Raw genomic sequence first — 27046 nt, forward strand, 5'->3', positions numbered from 1 at the left:
AATCACAAAACTATTCCTGTTGAATATGAATTAATGCATTTATTATTTTGCAAAGTCATTCTGGGATTCTTTCATGTCCTTATAAGACGGAGAGCAATTATTTGCAACTGAGATGCTTGAACCAGAAACAAATGAGCTATCTAGTTTATTTATTTTTACTAGATATAAAAATTGTCTTGTTAAATTAGTACTTTATTTTAGGGCTGAAAATAAACTATTGCATCATGTTACAGTAGATTAAGCCATTAATAATTTTTACTTATCAATATATCATTCATTTTAAATAGTATTAACAGCGGTCTCAAAGGTATTTAAACATGTTAATATAAATGTCTCAATTCGAAGCCTTTCGCTACGGTGTGAGGTTTGACCCTCTCGATATTCCGTACACGTGTCGCCATGGATCAGCTGTGTGTGGAGCAGCCGTGTGTCAAAGCGATGCTAAGCTAACTGCTACCTGCCGGCTAGTTTACACCTGGAAAGAGGCTAAAAAAGCTAAATATGGCGGGTGTGCATCCACAGGTAAGTAAAAACGCCGCTGTTTATGTACTGTAAACCCCAAAAGACGATACTTTTAACGTAGAAATCTTTAAGAAATTGGTTTAAAATTAAAATGGAAGCTAGCGAGTCAGTGCTGTCAATACTATGATGTTGAGACGTGGCAATACAAACAAGGAACGCCTATTTTCATGCCATGTTAAGTCTATGTTGTTGTATATATTTTTTATGCCTAAGAGTTGCATGTCTGTAAGCGTAGTAAAGTGCATTAACCTAATTCAAACTGTCCTGTGAGACCCACACAAACCTCCCAGCTGCTATTTATGTCTCTGCCTCTCTCTGTTACAGGACGACCTGCTCAAAATGACACACAGAGAAAACTGGAAGTGAGTATGGATTCATTCTTAAAGGTGAAGTCAGTGATTCTGAAGAACGCTTGGTGTCAAATCAGTTTTTTGTCCAAATCAGTGAATATCTCATGCTCAGTAAACGGGCATGTTGCTAGCTATGGTGGGCTCCTTTTCTTGGCATACCCTCTGTTTACATACCAGTTTGCAGAGCCTAAGCTGTGCATTAACACCAGCTATTTATTTTCAGCACACACACACAGTACAGACAGGTAGCGAATCTACTAAAAGCTGTAAGAAATAACCCGATCCTTTTAAAAATTGGAAGCCCGAGGAAAACGCAAAGATTCCGCTGGTCTCAAAAATGTATAATTAAATATTTCTGATCACATATAGAGTAAGGGTTAGGGCAAATGGTTTGGACTTTCTGGCAATTCATATATGAAGAAATGTGTTTGTATGAAAAGCATTGTATCTATTTTTGCAGTTAAAACAGGGAAGAGAGACCTTGGGAATCTTTAGACTTTTTAAAACTAAATGCTGGCTGTTTCTGTGTCTATGTCTCACAGCCAGCCAGCAGTTTCATAGAAACAAAATGCAAGGCCACATAAAGATTACAATATGCAGTATGTCAAGTTACTTAAAACACGCAGAATTAGCAAAGCGTTCTCCAGAATCACTGACTTAAAAGTCAATAGTTAAAAACGTTTACAGATGAAATCAGGCCAGATTCAAGATTCAGCTTTATTTTGTCATTGTACATGTTACAGAACAACGATAATCTGTTTACAGTTACACCCCGCCAAGAGACATAGAGTGACAGTAACCGAACATGGGTGACAGGAGGGATAAACTGAAGAGTCGTCAAGCGTGCGCTGCGCCCCTTATAAGTAGGAAAGGATAAACAAAGGGAAAGACAGGGTAAAAAAAGGCCATTCTCACACTACGCTCCGTTGTGGGACCGCAGTGTGGGACTAGGGAAAAAAAACACCTAAGCACAATAAGTAACATAGTAACGCCACAGACAAGTAGATAGAATGTAAGTTGTGTAATAATTGAATCAATTTACTTGTATGTATTTTTCTTCAGCGTCAGTGACTAACTTTCCTCCCTCCTCTTGTCTACAGGGTGCAACATGAGCGTCTGCATGTGAAGCACAGAGGCCACGAGGCCATGCACGCCGAGATGGTTATGATCCTCATCGCGACGCTGGTGGTGGCTCAGATCGTCCTGGTGCAGTGGAAACAGAGACACACGCGCTCCTACAACGTGAGCGTCTTATTTTACAAGAGTTCAATTCTTAGGCTTGGTTCTTCAACATTCACATAGCAGCAACTAGGGATGGCCATTTAGAATTTTTTCTTTAACCGGTTACCAACAAGAATTAACAGTTATTAACCGGTTAACCGTTAAGATTTAATGTAGCCTGTTTATAGTGAAATACCTGAAGCATTATAGCAGTGCTCCTGACCTTCTTTGTTCCAAGGACCGGCATATTAATTTAAAAACTATTCAGGGACCAGTAGCCTATGTAAATGCATTTTGACACAGTTCACTTTCTTACATCTGGTTTAGCGATATCAGATGCGAGTCTGGATTTGAGAGAAATTAAGATGATTTAGATTTTTTTAACCGTTTAACCTTTAGTATTAACCAGTTAAAGATCTTCTTAATGGTTAACAGGTTAACCATGGTCATCCCTAGCAGCAACAATACAAGATAAAGTAAATAAAGATGAGTAACCATGAAAAAATGTATAAAGATAAGAATTAGTAGTAGCATCGATAATAAGTAATGAGGTGTAGTGAAGTGTAGGATGTCCAAGTGGTAGTGGTACCAGCTGTGCAAATTACAGGCGAATATGTGGTTAAATAGTCTGTTGTTGTAGTGTGTGCGTGTGGATGGTTTGGAATTATTCTATATATGTGTTAAAGGAGGAGTCAGTGATTCTGCAGAATGTTTTGTTGTCAATACATTCTTGTTGTCAAAGTCAATGAATATCTCCTCACAATCCGCTACCTGTCTTTACTGTGTGTGTGCTTGAAGAAAGGTTGGTAGCTACAGAAAATCCCAATAAAATGCATTTACGTGTGTGTGTGTGTGTGTGTGTGTGTGTGTGTTGATCAGATCATGGTCAGACAGGTAGTGGATCATGAGGAGTTATTCACTGATTTTGACAAAGTGATTTTGACAACAAGCGTTCTCCAGAATATCTTAACGACACCCAAAACTGCTTTCATTGACTTTTAATTGTGTTGAGAAAAAGACAGCGATGTTAAACAGAGTGTCGGGTTGGGAGGTATTAAGGTATTTTAAAAAAGGATACCGCGCAACCCTAACTCTGTCCCCTCCTCCCCTAGCTGGTGACTCTGGTGCAGATGTGGGTGGTGCCGCTGTACTTCACCATCAAACTGTACTGGTGGAGGTTCCTCTCCATGTGGGGGATGTTCTCGGTCGTCACCAGCTACGTCATCTTCAGGGCCACGAGGAAACCGCTGTCCTGCAGAACGCCCAGGTACGAGGGGGAGAGACTGTGTGTAGGGCCCTAGGAAAGGGTGTAAGGGCAGGGTGTCATATTGTATCATATATCATATTGTATGAAATGTAAAGCCCACTGAGACAAATGTATTTGTGATTTTGGGCTATACAAATAAAACTGATTTGATTTGATTTTGATTTGAAATACATTTAGTTTTAGTTTTTTTTTACAATTGCTTGTTTTGTCACTATTTACGCTAATTTTATCGTCAGCTCAACTGTCTAATTAACAGGGGAGTCAGCAATTTTAATAACGCATATTTTCAAAATCCCTTTTTTTCCCAAATCTGTGAATGCCATCCTAGGGAAAGAGACCGTGTGTAGGGCCACATGAAATACGGTTTTCATTTTTCACTGGTGACACCAGTTTGTAAACGCTGCCATACTGAGAAGTACAGAGAGAGTTTTGTGGAGCTGATAGGCTTCATCAACTTTGTGTCAACTCCTTTGGAGATGGCTCAAATGAATGTAACCAACATTAATTTATATGGAAAAAGTTACGCATTATAGCTTTAAACATTTCAACGTTTGCTCTGTGGTTTGCATTAATTACTATTTTAAACACCATGTGATTGCAATAATGACAGATTAAATGATAATGAAACAACAGTTATTTACAGCTTCTGATGAAATATCTTTCAGGATGGTTTATAAGTGGTTCCTGTTGATCTACAAGCTGAGCTACGCAGTGGGCGTCCTGGGATACCTGGCCATCATGTTCACAATGTTCGGCTTCAACGTTTTCTTCAGGTGAGTCTCTGGCGACTATCGGTACATCCAACTTTTTAACTTCTTAACTTTTGTCACTTGAAGCCCAAACTCAACTCTTTCTAGTGTCTAATCCGTCAAATTTGTAGTTGTGACAAAGCCTGCATTCCAATTTCCATACCTCCATACTATGTGGTACGCCAGAAATATATTTAGGATGTCCCAGCACATGCACGTCAAATGATGTATGCCAAATAATTTTTTTTTTAAATAAAGATATAAGCAAGTACATAAATTATAGTACTCAGCAGACCCAGGTAAGAATCCAGCCTGGGTCGTTGTCTGCATGTCATTCCTCTCTCTGCCCCATTTCAACTCTCTCTCCAAAAGCATAGAAATGACAAAAAATAATCGTTTAAAACATTGACATCTTCAGGAATCTAGACCCATCTGAAGTCCTGTGAGCTTGTGAGCCGAACTCTCTCTCACCTATAAAGCATGTATCACTCTGCCAACCATGTCTCTCCAAACTGTCTAATAAAATAAAAAATGCCAAAAAATTATCTTTAAAAAAAATATATATATATATAATTATTCCCCCTAGCAGAATTAACTGTATTATCTCTCTGTCTATATTTCTTTGTGTAGGATCAAAGCAGAGGATTCTATGGACGTGGGTGTGATCATGTTGTTTTACGGGCTTTACTACGGAGTCATGGGCCGAGACTTTGCTGAAATCTGCTCTGACTACATGGCGTCTACAGTCGGGGTAAGACATATATTCTCAATCCTAGTTTGTATGTCTAACTCTAAAGGACTTTGAGTCAAAGATTTGATACTTATAATTGTGTTAACACATGGTTGACTGTGTGTGTGTGTGTGTGTGTGTGTGTGTGTGTGTGTGTGTGTGTGTGTGTGTGTGTGTGTGTGTGTGTGTGTGTGTGTGTACTTGTACAACTATTTTTGTGAGAACCAATTTGAGTTATGGACCTTAAGAGTCATTTTTGGAAAGTGAGGACATTTTGGCCAGTTCTCACTTTGGGACTGGCCTTTTAAAGGGCTGTTTGAGGCTTAACACTAGGTTTTAAGGTTCAGGTATGAATTAGGGTTATGTTAGGGTTAGTGTGGGGGTTGGGGTTAGGCATTTAGTTTGGATGGTTAGGGTAAGGGGCTAGGGAATGCATTATGTCAATGAATGTCCTCACAAGTATAACCGTATAAACGTGCGTGTGTGTGTGTGTGTGTTCAGTACTACAACAAGGGAGGCATGCCCAGCAAAAACCTGACCGACGACATCTGTGCAGTGTGCGGTCAGAGGATCTTTGTGGACGTGGAGGACGAAGGAATTATAGAAGACACCTACCAGCTCTCCTGTGGACACCTGTATCCTGAAGCAACAAAGTCTATCTCCAGGGTTCAACTGTCCGGTGTGTGTGTGTGTGTGTGTGTGTGTGTGTGTGTGTGTGTGTGTGTGTGTGCGTGTGTGTGTTATGGGTCTGGAACTGAGGCTTTCTGCCCCTTGTATCTCTCAACTGGCCCGGCAGCCAAAAATATAAACTTTTTCTAAATATTGGTGATGAAATAATATGTATAATTCTGAAATTCCCTTTCGCTTTGTATGTTTATTCTTTTAATTAATGAGATTAAATGTTGATATAATACAAATATGCATGATATAAAATTAGGCAGGCCTTTTCATTGTCACTCCCCGTGTGTATTACAGCGAAGTATTCTACAAAAACACACACACACACACACACTATTTTTGGCTGTCGGTGGCCTTGGCGGGCTAGTGAATGGCCATGGGTCATGTTGAACCCTTATCTCCGCATAAGACAAACACCACGGATTGCACATTAGTCAATCATATTTTTCATTGGTCCGATTTTTCTATTCATCCTGTATGAACACAGCCCCCGTGGACTTTTTAACCCATACTATTTAAAGGTCGAGTCAGTGATTCTGGAGAATGCTTGTTGTCAAAATCACTTGTAGTCAAAATCAGTGAATATATTCCCTCAAGATCCACTACCTGTACATAGGATACTGTGTGTGTGCACTGAAAAACAATCCAGTGTTAATTTCCAACCCAGGCTCTGCAAACAGACATGTAGCTAGCTACGGTGGGCCTCCTTTTGTTTACATAGCTGTGTTTACATACCAGTAAACAGAGCCTAGGCTGTGTATTAACACCAGTTTCTTTCAGCGCACACACAGTACAAACCGGTAGAGAATTTTGAGGAGATATTCACTGATTTTGACAAAGATATTTTGACAACAAGCATTCTCCAGAATCACTGACTCCTCCTTTAATGTATTTTGACATGTAAACAAGCTTCATAAGCTGCCTATCGATTAACGGTTAAAATCCACTGTTTGTCTTTTAGTTTGTTGTTGTGCAGTCGCCTTATGCACTGGAATAACCAGTGTGCAAGCTGTGTAAATTGTTTGATTTGAAGAAATACATTTAAAAAAGTATTTTTAGCCTTAACCTGCCTGACCCCTTCAGATTCCATGAGTTCTGCATCCGAGGCTGGTGCATTGTGGGTAAGAAGCAGACGTGTCCGTACTGCAACGAGAAGGTGGACATGAAGAAGATGATGAACAACCCGTATCCTTTCTTCATCTATCGTCCCTGTGTGGATGGCACAGTCAGTGCGTTTCCATGGGACAACTGGATTGCATTATCACATATACCGATTTTGCCACTCGAACGGACCGCGTCACTTGTCTGAGTATACATGGCCTTTCAAATATTCGATAGATAGCTGTCTCCGCTATACTAGGTGGCGCTGTAGCCCTTTCAACAAGTGGTTATAGAGCCACGTCCGGTACCTTTCCGGCAACAACCCTACTATTTATTACGTCGTGTCCTTCCACTTCCTTGTGAAATCCCCGCAGAGATTCTCGAGCAAGCGCAGAACGCAAACTCTGATATGAGATATGCGATCCTGTATACATGCAGATAGAATGCCGACTATGAACGAGTTATCTAGGTGTTCTTATCCGACTTCGCTTTTCCGTTAATGTGCCGATTTGTGTGCAATGTAGATCGGATGAAGGTGTTTACATGCATTTTACAAGTCCCGTTGAAGTCTTATTTGTTTATTTACCCGATTATGAGTCTGCATGTAACCGCACTGAGTGATACACGCTTTATAGGAGAGAGAGTTCCGCTCACAAGCTCACAGGACTTCAGAAGGATCTAGATTCCTGAAGATGTCAATGTTTTTTAAAGATTATTTTTTGTAATTTCTATGCTTTATTAGAATAGTTTCGGAGAGACAGAGATGAAATGGGTCAGAGAGGGGAATGACATGCAGAGAATGACCCGGGCTGGATTCTAACCCGGGTCTGCTGTGAAGAGGACTGAGCCTTTATGGGTGAGTGCTTGAACCACTTTTTAGTGGGTTAAAAATATATTTAGGATCTTCCAATTCTTGTGGTCGGGATTTATTATGGTTAGAAATACCTGGATGTCTACTAGATCCGGCCGAGATTTTTAGTGTTGAAAACAGCATCCTATTGGGGTTTTTCTGACCCACAATTCAGTGCGCACCAGAAGTGACGTCACATCGATGGAGCCTCCATATGAAAACAAACGGGGATGAGACGGATATAAAAGCAAGAGGCAAGATCACGGTGCAATGTTATGATGAAATACATAAGTATAAAAGTATGTCCCAATTGTAGCATACTGCATCCTCACTAGATTATTTGTATGGTCAGATGTATGTAGTATGTAGAATAGAAAAAAGAAAGAGTATGATATTCGGAACGCAGGGCTGGTCTCCTCTCATTCCCTGCGTTCCAATACCCATACTTCCCTACTATTTGGTACGCCAGAAAGAGATTTAGAAAATACATAAATGCCTCACTAACTCCAATAGCATTTTAGAGTATTCGTCTTTATTCTTGACATTTCTCGACATAATTGAAAGAAAATCTTCCTTATTTGATTTTTTGATCTCTCCTGTGGCCCTAAAACTCTTCTGTACTTTAGCATGTAGTGTAGTAAAAAGACTAAATCTCTTCTGTACTTTAGCATGTAGTGTAGTAAAAAGAAAAGAGTATGAGATTTGGAAAGCAGGGCATGTCTCCTCTCTGTGTTTGAGCATTCTCCATAACTCCTCCCCTTCCTGTCAGCTGGGAGAAGACACACATGCTCTACGGGCAGCTCCTCGATTGGCTGAGGTACCTGGTCGCCTGGCAACCCATCATCATCGGCATCGTCCACGGAATTAACTTCACGCTGGGCCTGGAATAGGAATGCCGTGAGGAAACACTGTAACGCTGTACGTTCGTCCCAGAGTCGAGATAAACGATTTTTGGGGACTTTCAAACTGTCCAAGGCAGCGTTTCAGGCTGCCTAAGGCCCTATCTCACCGGGCTGAGACTAGTTGGAGAAACACGATTGCGAGAAAATTTGCGTATTTGTGAAAATTTTCACTTGGAAACACACTAAATTAGTATTTATCTTGTTTGTGAATGTGCCGAAATGTTCTACCAAACAATGTGCAAACGTCGTCGACCTTTTCTGACCCACGGAAACTGAATTGAGAAGGGTTCGAGACAGTTTAGACTATTTTGGGACTGACTATTTTGAGAGAAAATTTGTTAGGCAAATTTTTTGAATATGTTAAAAAATTCTAGCAACATTGAAAACTCCTGTGAACCTTTGGAGAAATGTTGGATATTCCCTAATGGTCATATGTACAGTTGAAGGCAGAATTAGGTGAAACTAATATATTATATAGACTCATTACATTGCAAAGTGAGTTTACAGTTTATGAAAACCCCAAATTTAAAATCTCAGAAAATTGTAATATTACATGAAATCAATACAAAAGGGATTTCAAATACAGAAATGTCGGCCCTCTATAAAGTATAATCATGCATATGTACTCAGTACTTGGTTGGGGCCCCTATTTCCATGAATTCTTGCCTCAATTCCAATTAATTTTCCATGATATTCTAATAATATGAGTTTCACCTAATATGGCCTGTGTGCAAATGCCGATCGCAATTTTTCACCAACAGTCTCAGCCGAGAGAGATAGGCCCTTTTATGAAAGTCTTTTGTTGTTTTTTGGGTCAAACTGGTGCAGAGTGATGCCATGTGGTGTTGGTGACTTTGTGTGCAAAGGACACTGCAATGCCAAACCCGCTGCCAACTTTAACGAAAGTATTTTAAGCACAGATCCAGAATCCTTTGAGCATTTTAAAAACCGTTGACACAAGGAAGATACGTGTGTGGTTTTGGATTCATGGGAATGTTGCTGTCATGCATGTTGTTTTTATTGTGATAAATCATCGCTTCACTTCGTATTGAATCATAGAAAATGCCTTTTATAGCTGTTGTTAAAGTTTATTTGCACACTCCTTTTTGAGATATTTGTTGATTTTTTTTGAATGACAAAAAGGACAATGCTTTCTTAAAGAGTTGTTACATCACCTGTTTACGTTTCACATACAATTCTTTACTACAACATTTTAAATGCAATGTCTGTTCTGTATGAATATGTCTGGTTCTTAAGTTGACTGTATGGCTTTAATGTTTATTATGAGCAAGACTAATGTAAACTGTTGATGGTACACGGACTCAAACTTCACTTCAGGAAACCGAAACGAAGGATAGTTTACTTTTGCCTTTGCTATTCTTCCAACATGGCGGCGTGTGTGCCCCATCACCAACCCTCCTAACATTCACCCTGCGTTCCGAATCGCATACTTTCTAATATCCTTAGTATGTAGAATAAAGATTTAGGATGTCCAGATTCTTGTGGCCAGATTTAGGATGGTTAGAAGTACCGGGATGTCCTACTACATCCGGCCAAGATTTTTTGTGTTATTTGGGCGATTCTGACCAATAATCCAGTGCGCACGTGAAGTGACGTCACATCGACGGAGCCTCCATATGAAAACAAACGGGGATGAGAAAGCAAGAGGCAAGATCAAGGCGTGATGTTATGATGAAATAAACAAGTAAAAGTTTGTCCCAATTGTAGCATACTGCATCCTAACTAGATTATGTTTATGTTCAGATGTAGTATGTAGAATAGAAAAAAGAAAGAGGATGCGATTCGGAACGCAGGGACAGTAACATGATGTTGGAGTTTGGTCCAATCCTTGAAGATTGTCTCATTCTGTTCTCTCTGCCAAATCCAATGGCATTGCTTTGTGATCAAGACTGCTGCTTTATTAACTTTGTATTTATTAAATATTTATAAAACCTCATAAGTGTGTCCGATCATGTGTGTCTATGGATAATTTTTAAGGGTTTTACTTTATGTTTCATCCACTTCAATCAGACTATCTGTGTATAATACAGAAACTGGTAAATGTGCAGGCATAGCGCACCGTCATTTTTAGTCGGGTATTTTTCTGTTACTCCCCCCCCCCCACCCCACAAGCTCAATGGTGTTTTGTGCCCCCAACAGAGCCTTCAAGGCAGCACTGCCTGGAAGGTCCTATCCCCTAACCTTAACCAGTGCTGCCTTGAAGGCTCCGTTGGGGGCACAAAACACCTGGCTTCCTATCACAGTCTGCAGCTAAAGCCACACAGGTAAATGGGGGGTTTTCCCCGGCCCCTTCGCCTGCAGCTCCGTGTGGGTAAATATATTAACTATGTTGACACTAAATGCTCCAGCACAGAAGTGGGATAAGAATGTTTTTGTTGTGGTTGTGTTTTTTAGTTTTACTAAGTAAAGAAAACAATTGATTTTCTTCATCTTTTTCTCTTCATCTCTTTTCATGTAAGAGAAGTTTTATTTTATTTTCTCAGAGGGTCACTGTCATTTATTCCAGAATACATTTTATTTGCACCTAAAATCCATAAATAAGTCTAAATATTTCAGCCTAAACTGTGATTTCAGCTCATTGAATATGGCCATACGTCCATTTCTGAACAATTCCCCCAACCTGTTGTATGTAGTGTTGCTTGTCTGCTCTTGTTGGATCTCCTAAGGAAAGATTGGGTCAAAATCGATGGCGTGTCATATTACCTGTGCTGGTTAAGACACACCCATCCTGGATATTTCCTATATACGCTCTAACACAACCGCCATCTTACAGAGGACGTCGACTAATATAGAGGTAAGACACACTACTCTTTCTTTAACTAAACAATATGTTTTTTTTTACTTGCATGCAAAGAAGTCTCTTTTTGGCGACTCCTGCGTTTTTGACATACATTCAGGTGATTTGTAAAATTATTTTCGAGTTTTTGGTGTTTTATCTTTCAGGGGGGGGGGGGGGGGGAGTGAGTTATTCGAGTGAAACAAAAATAAATCTAATCAATTGTTGAGAACTGTTACGGAGACATCACTTCACATTTCAATAAAATCTTACGGAAGCATATTGCTAACACCAGAGAAATAAATGCTTTGGGTTGACGATAACTTTGATCTTTGTTGTTTTATGTCTGTCGTAGACGGCCCAGCCCTTGTGCAATCAACCGCTCCCTGTGGGTTATTATTGGGTAACCAGCAGAACCGGTTTGTGCGGTGAATGCCAAGGTAAGTCATCTTTGGTGGATTTGCATCTGGACTTGCATTTGCTGGACTATATTTTATCCCGTAATCTACTACAGAAACTTTGACTTGTACTGCATTGAGTATCTGATACACTATATACCCATCTCATCTGACCCATATCAAGAGGCCACTGAATTATTATTATTTTATTTTTTAATATTCATAAGTACATTTTAAGATGTCATATTACTAGCGAATTGTTGTTATAAGATTTGACATCTGTAACTTTTTGCCTTTCTGTTCAGAATGAGCCAAAGTTTTTCAAACTGATGTTTGTTTGTGATTGTCCTTCATTATTTCTTCAGGATAATTCTGTCAGCAGCAGAAGACTGACCACCATGGAGCGTTCATCGCCAGGTGGAGCTACAGGTTCTCAGGTGAACTCTCACCCTGCATTCCAAATCACATATTCTTATTTTTTTTCTATTCTACATACTACATCTGACCATAAAATTAATCTAGTTAGGATGCAGTAGTCATACAATTGGGACATACTTTTACTGTCTTATTTCATCATAACATTGCGCCTTGATCTTGCCTCTTGCTTTTATATCCATAGTATCCCCGTTTGTTTTACTTATTTATTTCATCATAACATGGCACCTTGATCTTCCTTTTTATATCCGTCGCATCCCTGTTTTTTTTTCATATGGAGGCTCTGTCGATGTGACGTCACTTCCGGTGCACACTGGATTGTGGGTCATAATCGCCCGAATAGCATGCTGTTTTCAACACTAAAAATCTCTGCCGGAATTAGTTGACATCCGGGTATTTCTAACCATACTAAATCTGGCCACAATAATCGGGACATCCTAAATATTTTTTCTACCAAACTAAATAGTAGAAAGTATGGGTATTGGAACGTAGCCTAAATGTCACTGTGAATTCTTCTCACTTTGTCAGCACTAAATGTCTTGAACAATATCGCCACATCCTGCTGATCATTGAAATAACAGAAACCATTGGTGGAATTGGTATCACGTCAGCTACGTGCACAAAGAAATTCCACATGGCATATTTAAGAGTAAAATATGTGGTCATATTCATTGTTGTAGTATGAAGGAAGTAATCTTGACAGCAACCTAAACTCATCTCCTTTTGCAGACAGGTGCACGCAGCAAAGTGAGAATAAAGCAGGAGAACGATGGTGATTCCAACGTGAGTGAGCTGTGACACACTGCATTCATAAACATGTAGCACATTCATTACATAACGCATTTAACTTGTTCTCACTCTGATTGTCTGCAGGCCACACATTCACATACAGTCTATGTGAGATTCAGTGCCAGAGACAAGAACAAATTCACAAGGACCTGTACACAACCTCGCACAGTGCTGGAACTGCTTAAATTAAGTGGTCGTACGTGGTCAGATGAAAACATTGTGATTCAGATGGGAAGAGCAGATAAGGAATGTATTATTGCGACACATTTCCCTTGTACTTGTATCAATGAAGGTGAGCTTCTGACCCTATCTTATGAAAAACTAAAGGTTGAGGCCCGAGGCCAAAATGAGCAACCAATACTTTCAAGGGACAGATATTCTGTTTTCTACATTGAGAAAGAAGGGGGAATAAATACCACAACAAAGAAGCTTTTTAAGAACAATGCTGCTATCAAAAAGTTCAAGTTTGTGGTCGTCTACGGGGAGAAGGGGATGACTGTGAAAGAGGCTGTGGAGAGAGACGGTCGCTTCATTGATGATCTTGGCGACTTCACTCTGTCGCACAATGAGAATCCAGATTGCCACACTGATTGTACAGAACCCGTTGACAGTGACACCCTAGATGGAAAAAAATTCAAGTTATGTCTGGAAAGGGAGAAGGGTAACACCATACCACCCCCAGCTGTAGTCCATCAGATAGGAATCAGTGTCACAACTGCAATGAAAAAGCCAGATGGCACTGTAGACGTTGAGGAGATTTATGAAAAACTGCGTAAGCAGTTTCCGGATCTGAAAGAATGGATGGAGAGTAGATTCCCTGGTGATTCCTATCAGAAAGCACTGAACCTTAAGAGTAAAGACTTTGGAAAGATCCAACAGTCATTCAGTGAAGTTCACAGAGTCAGGGACATACTAGAACTGGGCAAGTCAGTTTGCAAAGTGATTGTCGAGGGTTACTCTGTGGGCACAGGCTTTGTGTTGTTTGACAAATACATCTTGACTAACGCACACCTGTTCAAGGGTTGTACAGAAGGACAAACACTGAAACAGGGTGTAAATGTGTCTGTTCTCTTCAACTATGAAAAACCTGAGCCTTTCCCAAAATACCACGTCTTCCAGGTCGCTGGTTCTTTTATCTGCTTTGTTGAGGATGAGCTTGATTATGCCGCGCTTGAGCTCAACCCAGAGGAAATAACAGAATACAAAGGAATAAAGAAAACTAAAGTCCCACCAGGGCTCCTGAATAAATTTGGTCCAATCCCTCAGAACGGTGAAGCCTGTATTATCGGACACCCGGGAGGGCAAGTGAAACAAATGGATCCAATTTGTATCATTGAGAAAGAGAACAGGGGGCAAGCTGTGGCTGGTCATGTAGAGTCATACAGAGACACTCTTGTCACTATCCAATTAGTCCACCACTTGATCAAAAATCAAGGCATTGACCAAATAATGATGGGTGGAAAAAGAGCAGAAAATGTATCTACCTACAACACTTACATGTATCACGGCTCTTCTGGCTCCCCAGTGTTTGATGCTCATGGCAGGGTTTTTGGTTTGCACACTAGAGGATATGTCTATGACTTTCCAAAAAAAGGCAGTGTGATAGAGTTGGCCCAAACCCTGCTTACCATATTTGAACACTTTGTGAAAGTGCTGAAAAAAGACAACCAATTGGACCTGTTGAAGAGAGTTGAGAAGGAAGCAAAGGGAAACTCTGACCTAGAAAAGATCTTTGAGTCTGTGGTTGGGAAAAAGGTAGAGCCAGATGTCCCTGAGGAAATCTTGGGCTCCATTGAGTCAATGAAGATTGGTTAAGAGGCTCCTTGTGTCAAAACATTTCTGGCGTCATAGGGTGTTAGTTGTAGTTCATAAAATCATCATAATCACTTTATGATACTCGCCAAAAACAACTTTGTTAGTCATCACAACAAATATAATAGTGTACCTCAGAGAGAGGCAGGCTTCGTTTGTTAACCTTGTGTATATTTTTGTGAATTGTAAATTGGATTCCAAATGTTTTATTTTTTTTGCTTGGCTAGCTGTTGTAATAATAATCTTCACTGTGGTGTATTTAAGAATTACTGTACAAGCTGTTATATGTTCTGCAAGTAGAGCAATTTAACATGTGTGTGAAATCTTCAATATCATTCTCATACTTACTTACTGTAACTGTTCTGGGTGTAGTTAGGATTTGTTGATGCTTTAAAGAAATGTGTCACCTGTATAACTTCTTTCCAATGCATTGTTTAAAAAAAACGTTTAATTAAAACTCACTTTATTGGTTCTCTTCCAGATCTGTTAAGCTGTCCTTTTTATGTCTCATTTTATTCATATCATTGTCTAAACCTCTTGTGTGTGTGGGTCTCCCTGCTTTAAAACTGACTTCAAATTTTTGGATGCTTCTGTAAACATTTCTATCAAGATGAGCGAAACTTCAGAGGACAAAATATTTTAGGAATCATGTCACTACCTGTTTTTAATTTTTTCCTGAGTTTTTAGTTTTCGAGTTTACTGTTGCCATAATGAGTTTCACAGCCACTAGATACATCCTCCAGTTGTAGCAAAAATGACGAACTAAGAGCTCCCCCATGTGGCCATATTACAGCACAACACATTCTTGATGACACTCGATTAAGTCTACATCTAATATTCTTATTATCAAAGAAAGAAATATGACATTGATTGACATGATAATGAGATTGTTATTCATTGTGGTGCAGCTGAATTTCGTATGGATTTTTTCTGCTTCAAGGTAACAAGTGTGAAATGCCTATTTAAAATAACTGACACATTTGAATTTTTTTTATTAATCAGAAGATAGTTTATTACTATTTAAAAAATAAATTAAACTCTTATACAATCAAAATATTTTCCACCTTTTTATCCCAAATATGTGTCATTCAAACTAAAAACTTCTGAAACATGAAACATAAAATAGTTTTATTATCAAGGAAAGGAGTTATGATTGACATTTTTACAAGGGTGTTATTGATTAAGTTTTAGCTTAAGTTCTTATTAATCCTTTTGTGATTCGGAACAAGACAAATGTAAACTTTCAGATGTACAGACACTCAAACTTGCCTTCCCTTCCTGAAAATATTACATAATATAACAGGCCATCAAGCTTGGAGCAAGAGAAGAACAGTATACTCTTGTGTGTAATTTATCTTTCATTACCTTCAATCAGACTATCTGGTTATATTACTGGTTTGATCATTTCTCTTCCTTGTATACATGGTGTACTGTAGGCCCTCTATGTTTTATTTTTAAAATCTCGAAGAAGAAAACTACTGCCTATACATTCATGAGAATGTTCCTCTCCTAAAAGCACCTCCCGTTAGTTTGTCTGGTTTCTTATGTCACTGTGCTTTATTTCAGAATATGTTTCATTTGCATTTAAAATACAAAAATAAGTCTAAATACTTCAGCCTAAACTGTGATTTCAGATAATTGAAAATGACCATAAATTCCATTTCTGAACAATTCCCCAACCTGTTGTATGTAGTGTTGCTGTTGCTCTAGTTGGATCCGTTAAAGAATGAGTGGGTCATAATACCTGTACCAGTTAGGACACACCTACCTGGACATTTCCTTTATATGCTCTAACACAACCACCATTTTACAGAGGACGTCGACTAATATAGAGGTAAGACACACTACTCTTTCTTTAACTAAACAATATGTTTTTTTACTTTCATGCAAAGTAGTCTCTTTTTGGCGACTCCTGCGTTTTTGACATACATTCGGGTGATTTGTAAAATTATTTTTGAGTTTTTGGTGTTTTTTCTTTCAGAGGGGGGAGTGAGTTATTCGAGTGAAACAAAAATAAATAAGTGATATAAGTAAGTAATAATAAATAAATAAAATAAGTGTTGAGAACTGTTACGGAGACATCACTTCACATTTCAATAACATTTTACGGAAGCATATTGCTAAACCCAGAGAAATTTAAAAATAAATGCTTTGGGTTGACGATAACTTTGATCTTTGTTGTTTTATGTCTGTTGTAGACGGCCGGTCCTTATGCAAACAACGGTTCCCTGTGGGTTTTATTACCAGTGGAACCGGTTTGTGCGGTGAAAGCCAAGGTAAGTCATTGTTGGTGGATTTGCATTTGGATTTGCTGGACTATATTTTATCCCATGATCTACTACAGAAACTTTGACTTGCATTGAGTATCTGATATACTGTATATATCCATCTCATCTGACTCATATCAAGAGGCCACTGATTTTCTTTTTTTTAATATTCAAAAAGTACATTTTAAGATGTCATCTTACTAGCAAATTGTTGTTATAAGATCAGACATTGGTAACTTTTTGCCTTTCTGTTCAGAATGAGCAGAGTGATTTTATTTGTGATTGTCCTTCATTATTTCTTCAGGATAATCCTGGCAGCAGAAGCCTGACCACCATGGAGCGTTCACAGCCAGGTGAAGCTACAGGCTCACAGGTGAGCTCTTAATGTAACTGTGAAATTATTTATTTTTATTTTAAGGACATTGATGGTGATTCCAATGTGAGGGAACTGTGATATACTGCATGCACAAACAGCAAACTGTATTTATTTATAACATAACGCATTTAACTTTGTCTCACTCTGATTGTCTGCAGGCCACACATTCACATACAGTCTATGTGAAATTCAGCGCCAGTGACAAGAGAGAATTCACAATTACCTGTCTAAAACCTTGCACAGTGCTGGAACTGCTTAAGTCAAATATCATGTATAATCTGGAGTGGTCAGATGAAAACATTGTGATTCAGAAGAGAAGAAACCATGAGGAATGTATTATTGCGACACATTTCCCCTGTACTTGTATCAATCGTTCCTATTACGATCTGTTTATGACCGTATCTTGTCAATCAGAAAAGGTTGAGGAGGCCAAAGGCCAACATGAGGAACTAATACTTTCAAATGACAGATATTCTGTCTTCTACATTGAGACAGTAGGAGGTGAAAACACCACAACAAAGGACCTTTTTAAGAACAACTATGTCAAAGATTTCAAGTATCTGTGTCTCTACGGGGAGAAGGGGATGACTGTGAAAGAGGCTGTGGAGAGAGACGGTCACTTCATTGATGATCTTGGCGACTTCACTCTGTCGCACAATGAGAATCGCCACACTGATTGTAGACAGCCCGTTGACATACTAGATGGAGGAACATTCAAGTTATGTCTCCCACTGGACACCCTAAAGAAAAACCCATGTAAAACACAACAGAGAAACTCATGTGCATCAAATACTCCAAAAGAGAGTGTAACACCATGCCAACATCAGCTGTAGTACATCAGAGAGGAATCAGTGTCAGAACAGCAATGACAAAGCCAGATGGCACTGTAGACATTGGCGAGTTTTTTGAAGAACTGCGAAAGCAGTGTCGAGGTCTGAAAGAATGGATGAAGAGTAGATTCCCCGGTGATTCTTATCGGGAAGCACTGAACCTGAAGAGTAAAGACTTTGGAAAGATCCAACAGTCATTCAGTGAAGTTCACAGAGTCAGGGAGATACTAAAACTGGGCAAGTCAGTTTGCAAAGTGATTGTTGAGGGTTACTCTGAGGGCACAGGCTTTGTGTTGTTTGACAACTTCATCTTGACTAACGCACACCTGTTCAAGGGTTGTACTGAAGGACAAAAACTGAAACAGGGTGTAAATGTGTCTGTTCTCTTCAACTATGAGAAACCTAAGCCTTTCACAAAATACAACTCATTCCATGTTGCTTGTTCTTTCATCTGCTTAATTGAGGGTGAGCTCGATTATGCCGTACTTAAGATCATCCCTGACGGAGAAACAAAAAAAATTGAGATCCCACCAGGGCTACTGAATAAATTTGGTCCAATCCCTCAGAACGGTGAAGCCTGTATTATTGGTCACCCGGGAGGGCAAGTGAAACAAATGGATCCGATTTGTATCATTGAGAAAGAGAACAGAGGGCCGGCTGTGGATGAGCACTTAGATCAATACAGAGACACTCAGTTCTTTCTCCATGTTTTCAATCACATCAGTGAGCAAGGCATTGACCAAATAATGATGGGTGGAAATAGAGCAGAAAAAGTAGTGACCTACACTTTCATGTATCACGGCTCTTCTGGCTCCCCAGTGTTTGATGCTCATGGCAGCGTTTTTGGTTTGCACACTGCAGGATTTGTCCGTGGGTTTCCAAAAAAAGACAGTGTGATAGATTTTGCCCAATCTCTGCTTACCATATTTGAACACTTCCTGAAAATCGTGAAGGAAAGTGGAGATGAGAAGTTGTTAAAGAGAGTTGAGAAGGAAGCAAAGGGAAACTCAGACCTAGAAAAGATCATTGAGTCTGTGGTTGGGATCAAGGAAGATCCAGCTCAAACTGAGGAGATCTTGGACTCCATTGATTCAATGAATATTGGTTAAGAGGCTCATTGTGTCAAAACATATCTGGCGTCATAGGTTGTTAGTTCTAGTTCATACAATCATCATAATCACTTATTAAGACTCACTAAAAACAACTTTATTCGTCATCACAACAAATTTAATTTGTGCACCTCAAGGCGTTTTGTTTATTTTTGGGGCGGTGAACTGGATACAGACATTATTGTTATTTTTGTTAGCTGAGCTGATGTTATTATAATCAGAATATGATGTTTTTGAAATGTTTGATTCATGAAATGACACACATTTTCAGAACTTGATCCGAACCTCTACAGTTGCAGGACTATTTACATATATGTATCTTTTTAAACTTAACTCATCAAGCCCTAGTGCGATATTCTTACTCTTGTTGCTTTTCCTTTACTCTTTCGGAAACATTATAAACTGTACATTTTAAAATAGCTGGAAAAAATACCAAATATGCCGAAAGAAATTCAAATGTTTTTGTTGTTGTCAAGGATCCACATTTGTTCCGATAGGGAAATGACTGTTATAATTGTCATGATCATATGTATTTGTTATACGTTCATATGTTGTTGGGAAACTAAATACAAATTAACTCATTGTAAAATAGTTTGGCCTTGAGTGGGTTTGTCCTCCTCCTGTGTATGTGTTTTAGCTCTAGAAACTGTTTGGAATACTTTAAGTAGAATCATTTTATTTGAACCTGTGTGTAAAAGCTTCAATATCATTGTCATACTTTATTACTATAACTGTTCTTCGTGTAGTTATGATTTGTTAATTTTCAAAATGTGTCACCTTTATAACTTTCACCTTTTTGATGCATTCTGGTTTAAAAAAAAATTAAAACTCACTTGATTGGTTCTCTTCCAGTTCTGTCTGGCTGTCCTTTTTATGTCTAATATTATTCATATTACTTTGTTAACCTCCTTTGTTCGTGGGTCTGCGTGCTTTAGAACTGACTTTGAATTTTTTGTTGCTTCTGTAAACATTTCTATCAAGATGAGCTAAACTTCAGAGAACAAAATATTTTAGGAATCATGTCGCTACTTTTTTAGGGTTAGGGTTAGGTTTATTTTTCCTGAGTTTTTAGTTTTCGAGTTTACTGTTGCCAGAATGAGTTTCACAGCCACTAGATACATCCTCCAGTTGTAGCTGAAATGACGAACTAAGAGCTCCCCCAAGTGGCCATATTACAGCACAACACATTCTCGATGACACTCGATTAAGTCAAAATCTAATCTTCTTATTAACAAAGAAATAAATATGACATTGATTGACATGATAATGAGATTGTTATTCATTGTGGTGCAGCTGAATTTCGTATGGATTTTTTCTGCTTCAAGGTAACAAATATAAAATGCCTATTTTAAATAACTGACAGATTTTCAAATGATTTTATGAATCAGAAGATAGTTTATTATTATATAAAAAAAAATTAAACTCCTATACAATCAAAATATTTTCCACCTTTTTATCCCAAATATGTGTCATTCAAACTAAAAACTTCTGAAACATGAAACATCTAATAGTTTTATTATCAAGGAAAGGAGTTATGATTGACATTTTTACAAGGGTGTTATTGATTAAGTTTTAGCTTAAGTTCTTATTAATCCTTTTGTGATTCGGAACAAGACAAATGTAAACTTTCAGATGTACAGACACTCAAACTTGCCTTCCCTTCCTGAAAATATTACATAACAGGCCATCAAGCTTGGAGCAAGAGAAGAACAGTATACTCTTGTGTGTAATTTATCTTTCATTACCTTCAATCAGACTATCTGGTTATATTACTGGTTTGATCATTTCTCTTCCTTGTATACATGGTGTACTGTAGGCCCTCTATGTTTAATTTAAATTTTTCAAATCTCGCAGAAGAAAACTACTGCCTGTACATTAATGAGAATGTTCCTCTCCTAAAAGCACCTCCCGTTAGTTTGTCTGGTTTCTTATGTCACTGTGCTTTATTTCAGAATATGTTTTATTTGCATTTAAAATACAAAAATAAGTCTAAATACTTCCGCCTAAACTGTGATTTCAGATCATTGAAAATTACCATAAATTCCATTTCTGAACAATTCCCCAACCTGTTTTATGTTGCTGTTGCTCTAGTTGGATCTGTTTAAGAAAGATGGGTAAGAGGTCATGGAGTGTCGTATTTCCTGTACCGGTTAAGACCCCCCTCCCCGACCCACACACACTTCCTGTACATTTTCTTTATCTGCTCTAACATAACCACCATCTTACAGAGGATGCTGGCTATTGTTGAGGTAAGACCAAATTTGTTTTTTCAACTAAACAATATGGTCTGTTTTTTGTGTGTTTTACTTGCATGCAAAAAAGTCTCTTTTTGGCGACTCCCGCTTTTTTTGGTGTTTTTCTTTGGAGCGAGGGAGTGAGTCATGTGAGGGAAAGAAAAATAAATCTCAACTGTCAGGAACTGCTACGGAGACATCACTTCACATCTGGTTTCAATAAAGTTGTCCGGAAGCATTTTGCTTACACCAGAGAAAAACTAAATAGACACAATTATCTTGTAATTAAGAGAAAGCTGTAAAGGTGCCACAGTTAGCTGCTGCTTTGTTCAGAACCACGTGGTCAGTGAAAAACTAGGAAAGTTGATAAGTTAGTCCTGCTATATGGGCCTGAAGTGCAAAACACAACTGAAAATCCCACAACACGACAGCATTGGTAAGACTGAAACAGAAAGGGTTCGTATGTATTGGAGACTGATCCTCGTCCTGATTTGATGAACTGTCTCTGAATTACAATGCTGAAGTTAACTTTCACAGTTTCTCCATTGGCAGCGAATGGGACATGTACTGTTAGTGAAGCTCATATAAGAAAGGAGCTGAAACTGTGTATTACCCTCACTGTGGCATGTTAGTGTTAAGCTACTATTTGTTATATGTATGTTGGTCCCTAAGTTAGTATGTCGGTTATGTTTGAGACAAACAATAATGTTTTTATATATTTTTAGGTTTTTATTTTATTATTATTTTAATGTATAGAATATTCAATAACTTTAAAGGGGAACTATGTAATATGACATCATCAAGAAAGTTCTAGAATGCAACGCTCCCTGGGTAACCCCACCCCTTTTGAATAATAACAGAAGCTACAGTGGCCTTCAAGGACAAGAACAATTCTAAATTCTAAACAATGCACCTGATGACATTCCAAAAACATGGATGCCTCCATAAGACTTGCCTGCTCAATGTACAAAATGTAATATTAATATTTGTAATTCTCCACTCAGGAGGATCATTCAGATTATTTGCAGAGGTGATTTTACACCAATGAGGACATATTGATTTTAGCTAATAAATTACTTAAAATGTTACACGGTGTCCCTTTAAGTCCAACTACTAGAGGTTACCCTGCTGGTTAATCTACAACACTTGCTTTGGAAGGATGTGCACATTTTGGGAGGACTCCCACTTGCTATAGTCTCTAAAAGAGAAATTAAAGTTATTTAGAGTGACGTATGTAGTTTGTCATTCCTGTTCATCAAACAGATTATCTTCATTCTTTACTAAAATGTACTCATAAAGTCTCAGTACATTTCTGCATATACAATTATTTTCATTGAGCTGTCGAGATTTTTTATATCCGTTGTTTCTTGTCTGTTGCAGATGGTCAGTCCTGATCACCTAAGCCCAACAGTGCAATCAATCGCTCCCTAAAGGTTTTTATTGGGTAACCAGCGGAACCTGTTTGTGTGGTGAAAGCGAAGGTAAGTCATTTCATCCCATGATATACTGTACAATGCATACGGAAAGTATTCACAGCGATTCACTTTTTCCCACATTTCATCATGTTACAGCCTGAAATAAGGCGTGATTAAGTAAAAATAAGATCTAAAAATTACACCCATATTACCCCATAATGACAATTTAAAAAAAGTTTGTTTGAGATTTTTGCAAATTCATAAAAAAAGAAAAGAGAAATCACTTGTAGGCCTACATAAGTATTCACAGTGTCTGCGATCAGGCTCAAAATTGAGCTCAGGTGCATTTTGTTTCCACTGATCATCCTTGAGATGTTTCTACAGTTTAATTGGTAAATCCGCTGGATTGGACATGATTTGGAAAGGCACACACCTGTCTGTATAAGGTCCCACAGTTAACAGTGCATGTCAGACTACAAAACAAGCAGGAAAGTCGAAGGAATTGTGTGTAGACCTCCGAGACAGGATTGTTTCAAGGCACAGATCTGGGGAAGGCTACAGAGACATTTATGTTGCTTTAAAGGTCCCATTGAGCACAGTGGCCTCCATCATCCGTAAATGGAAGAAGTTTGGAACCACCAGGACTCTTGCTAGAGCTGGCCATCCCTCTGAACTGAGTGATCGGGGGAGAAGGGCTTTAGTTAGGGAGGAGGCCAATAACCCGATGGTCACTCTGACAGAGCTCCAGGGTTCCTCTGTGGAGAGAGGAGAACCTTCTAGAAGGACGACCATCTCTTCAGCACTCCACCAATCAGGCCTGTATGGTAGAGTGGCCAGACAGAAGCCCCAGCCTGCCTAGAGTTTGCCAAAAGGCACCTGAAAGACTCTCAGACTATGAGAAACAAAATTCTCTGGTCTGATGAGACAAAGATCGAACTCTTTGGTGTAAATGCCAAGCGTTATGTTTGGAGGAAACCAGGCACCGCTCATCACCTGGCCAATACCATCCCTACAGTGAAGCATGGTGGTGGCAGCATCATGCTGTGGGGATGTTTTTCAGTTGCAGGAAATGGGAGACTAATCAGGATTGAGGGAAAGATGAATGCAGCAGAGATATCCTAGAAGAAAACCTCTCAAACAAACATTTTTAAAGTTGTCATTATGGGGTATTATGTCTAGTATTTAATCGCGCCTTATTCCAGGCTGTAAAATAACAAAATGTGGAAAAAGTTAAGCGCTGTGAATACTTTCCATATGCACTTTACTTCAGAAACTTTGACTTGTAAAGCATTGAGTATCGAATGCACTGTAAATACCCATATCATCTGACCAATATCAAGAGGCCACTGAATTGTCTTTTTTTATATTCAGTGTCAAGTGTAAGATGTTTGTCAGCTTATTATAGAGATTTTTTGTCATAAGATTTGACATCTGTAACTCTTTGCTTTTCTGTTCAGAATGAGGCATAGTTTTTCAAGCTAATCGTTTTGGCAGCAGCGGCAGCAGCAGAAGACTGACCAGCATGAAGCGTTCGAGGTCAGGTGGAGCTACATGCTCTCAGGTGAGCACTGAAATGTGGTCAGTTACTTTATCAACTATATGCCAATCTGATTTCTGGAGGAGTTTGAAACCTACCTACCCACCTACGTGCACACACTTGTGCTATTCACTGCATTAACCTTACTCCACAGGGTGGTCAGAAACTCCACATGGCATATTTTAAATATGTGGCCATAGACATTGTTGTAGTATGAAGGAAGTAATCTTGACAGTAACCTAAACTCTCTTCACATTTTGCAGACAGGTGCACACAGCAAAGTGAGAATGAAGCAGGACAACGATGGGGATTCCAACGTGAGTGAACTGTGATCATTGCATGCATAAACATGTGGCAAATGTATTTGTTTATGACGTAACACATTTAACTTTTTCTCACTCTGATTGTCTGCAGGCCACACATTCACATACAGTCTATGTGAAATTCAGCGCCAGTGACAAGACAGAATTCACAATGACCTGTAAACAACCTTGCACAGTGCTGGAACTGCTTAAATCAAGTGGAAAGTATAATCATATGTGGTCAGATGAAAACATTGTTATTCAGTTTGGGAAAACAGCTAGGAAACATATTATTGCGACACATTTCCCCTGTACTTGTATCCATGATGGTATACGTCTGACCGTATCTTGTAAAAAACAAAAGGTTGAGGAGGCCCAAGGCCAACATGAGGAACCAATACTTTCAAGGGACAGCTATTCTGTCTTCTACATTGAGACAGTAGGAGGAAAGAATACCAAAACAAAGAAGCTTTTTAAGAACAATGATGTCAAAGACTTCACGTATCTGTGTGTCTATGGGGAGAAGGGGATGACTGTGAAAGAGGCTGTGGAGAGAGACGGTCGCTTCATTGATGAACTTGGTGACTTCACTCTGTCGCACAATGAGAAATCAGATCGCGACACAGAATGTTCACAACCTGTTGACGACCTAAATAGAAGAGCATTCAAGTTATGTCTTCCACTGAAAAGGGGAGTATGTGATAGAAAACTACAGGAAAACCGAGGTGAATCAAATACTTCAAAGCCGAAGGTTAAGACACCACAGAGAAACCCAGGTGCATCAAATACTCCAAAAGAGAAGTGGAACACCGTGACAACGTCAGCTGTAGTACATCAGAGAGGAATCAGTGTCAGAACAGCAATGACAAAGCCAGATGGCACTGTAGACCTTGAGGAGATTTATGAAGAACTGCGTAAGCAGTGTCGAGGTCTGAAAGAGTGGATGAAGAGTAGATTCCCCGATGATTCTTATCAGGAAAAACTGAACCTGAAGAAGAAAGACTTTGGAAAGATCCAACAGTCATTCAGTGAGGTTCACAGAGTCAGGGAGATACTAAAACTGGGCGAGTCAGTTTGCAAAGTGCTTGTTAAGATTGTTGAAAGCCTAAAGACTTTTACGGGCACAGGCTTTGTGTTGTTTGACAACTACATCTTGACTAACGCACACCTGTTTGATAATTGTTTTGAAGGACAAACACTAAAGCAGGGTGTAAATGTGTCCGTTCACTTCAACTATGAGATACATGAGTCTTTCACAAATGTCCACGTCTTTAATGTCGTTGACTATCACATGTGCAATATTAAGGATGATCTTGATTATGCCGTACTTGAGCTCAACCCAGAGGGCAAGACACTTATAGAAAACAAAGAAACAAGGAAAATTAAAGTCCCACCAGGGCTCCTGAAGAAAGTTGGTCCAATCCCTCAGAACGGTGAAGCCTGTATTATTGGTCACCCGGGAGGAGAGGTGAAACAAATGGATCCGATTTGTATCATTGAGAAAGAGAACAGGGGGCAAGCTGTGGCTGAGAATTTACATCCATACAGAGACACTCTTCTCACTATCCAATCAATCCATCACTTAATCAAAAAGCAAGGCATTGACCAAATAATGATGGGTGGAAAAAGAGCAGAAGATGTAGCTACCTACAACACTTACATGTATCACGGCTCTTCTGGCTCCCCAGTGTTTGATGCTGATTGCAAAGTTTTTGGTTTGCACACTAGAGGATATGTCTATGGATTTCCAAAAGAGGAAAGTGTGATAGAGTTTGCCCAACCCCTGCTTACTATACTTAAACACTTTGTGGATGTGCTGAAGAAGAGTGGAGATGAGAATATGTTGAAGCTTTTGAAGAGAGTTGAGGAGGAAATAAAGGGAAACTCTGACCCAAAAAAGATCTTTGAGGCTGTTGGAATCAAGGTAGAGCCAGATGTCCCTGAGGAAATCTTGGACTCCAGTGAGTCAATGAAGATTGATTAAGAGTCTCCTTGTGTCAAAACATATCTGGCGTCATAGGATGTTAGTTGTAGTTCATAAAATCATCATAATTACTTTATGAGACTCGCCAAAAACAACTCTGTTAGTCATCACAACAAGAATAATAGTGTACTTCAGAGAAAGGCAGACTTTGTTTGTTAACCTTGTGTATATTTTTGTGAATTGTAAATTGGATTCCAACATTTTTTTTGCTAGGCTAGCTGTTGTAATACTAATCTTTCACTGTGGTGTATTTAAGAATTACTGTACAAGCTGTTATATGTTCTGCAAATAGATCAATTTAAATCTCACTTGTGTGAAATCTCCAATATCATTCTCATACTTAATTGCTGTAACTGTTCTGGGTGTAGTAAGGATTTGTTGATATTTAAAA

The 27046-nt window shown here is 38.9% G+C and overlaps 4 protein-coding genes across 5 annotated transcripts; all 4 read left to right on the forward strand.

Moving 5' to 3' along the window:
• The first annotated feature begins 400 nt into the window (after positions 1–400).
• Positions 401–10317, forward strand: rnf175 (ring finger protein 175). Its single transcript, XM_080052526.1, has 9 exons — positions 401–522; positions 847–884; positions 1973–2114; positions 3206–3360; positions 4026–4133; positions 4740–4860; positions 5341–5474; positions 6601–6702; positions 8238–10317. The coding sequence occupies exons 1-9, from the start codon at positions 502–504 to the stop codon at positions 8356–8358; spliced, it is 942 nt and encodes a 313-aa protein (XP_079908652.1). The 5' UTR covers positions 401–501; the 3' UTR covers positions 8359–10317.
• An 834-nt stretch (positions 10318–11151) lies between these two features.
• On the forward strand, positions 11152–15081 carry LOC307268942 (serine protease FAM111A-like). 2 transcript variants are annotated; one of them, XM_080051754.1, is made up of 5 exons: positions 11152–11185; positions 11523–11607; positions 11931–12002; positions 12730–12783; positions 12874–15081. In XM_080051754.1, exons 3-5 carry the CDS (start codon positions 11964–11966, stop codon positions 14602–14604), a joined length of 1824 nt encoding a protein of 607 aa, XP_079907880.1. In that variant the 5' UTR covers positions 11152–11185; positions 11523–11607; positions 11931–11963; the 3' UTR covers positions 14605–15081. The 2 variants fall into 2 exon arrangements, with proteins under 2 accessions (XP_079907880.1, XP_079907881.1); XM_080051755.1 differs by lacking the exon at positions 11152–11185 and having other exon boundaries at positions 11566–11607; positions 12734–12783.
• Positions 15082–15520: 439 nt separating this feature from the next.
• On the forward strand, positions 15521–19183 carry LOC307269014 (serine protease FAM111A-like; the record flags this gene model as incomplete). Its single annotated transcript, XM_080051837.1, has 5 exons — positions 15521–15541; positions 16800–16877; positions 17173–17241; positions 17403–18000; positions 18078–19183. 5 exons carry the CDS (start codon positions 15521–15523, stop codon positions 19181–19183), a joined length of 1872 nt encoding a protein of 623 aa, XP_079907963.1.
• Positions 19184–24656: 5473 nt separating this feature from the next.
• LOC307269015 (serine protease FAM111A-like) lies at positions 24657–26745 on the forward strand (the record flags this gene model as incomplete). Its single annotated transcript, XM_080051838.1, has 2 exons — positions 24657–24686; positions 24784–26745. 2 exons carry the CDS (start codon positions 24657–24659, stop codon positions 26653–26655), a joined length of 1902 nt encoding a protein of 633 aa, XP_079907964.1. The 3' UTR covers positions 26656–26745.
• Positions 26746–27046: the final 301 nt, after the last annotated feature.

This window comes from Ammodytes marinus (genome assembly GCF_949987685.1).
Source record: "Ammodytes marinus genome assembly, chromosome: 23".
Classification (NCBI taxonomy): Eukaryota; Metazoa; Chordata; class Actinopteri; order Uranoscopiformes; family Ammodytidae; genus Ammodytes; species Ammodytes marinus.

What these genes read in the sequence shown, in the direction of transcription:
- LOC307268942 (XM_080051754.1), top strand. Translation starts at nt 11,964, where the DNA reads ATGGAGCGTTCATCGCCAGGTGGAGCTACAGGTTCTCAG. An exon ending in GTGGAGCTACAGGTTCTCAG is followed by an intron (nt 12,003 to 12,729) that starts GTGAACTCTCAC and finishes CTCCTTTTGCAG; the next exon opens with ACAGGTGCACGCAGCAAAGT. An exon ending in AGAACGATGGTGATTCCAAC is followed by an intron (nt 12,784 to 12,873) that starts GTGAGTGAGCTG and finishes GATTGTCTGCAG; the next exon opens with GCCACACATTCACATACAGT.
- rnf175 (XM_080052526.1), top strand. Translation starts at nt 502, where the DNA reads ATGGCGGGTGTGCATCCACAG. An exon ending in ACACACAGAGAAAACTGGAA is followed by an intron (nt 885 to 1,972) that starts GTGAGTATGGAT and finishes TCTTGTCTACAG; the next exon opens with GGTGCAACATGAGCGTCTGC. An exon ending in ACATGGCGTCTACAGTCGGG is followed by an intron (nt 4,861 to 5,340) that starts GTAAGACATATA and finishes GTGTGTGTTCAG; the next exon opens with TACTACAACAAGGGAGGCAT.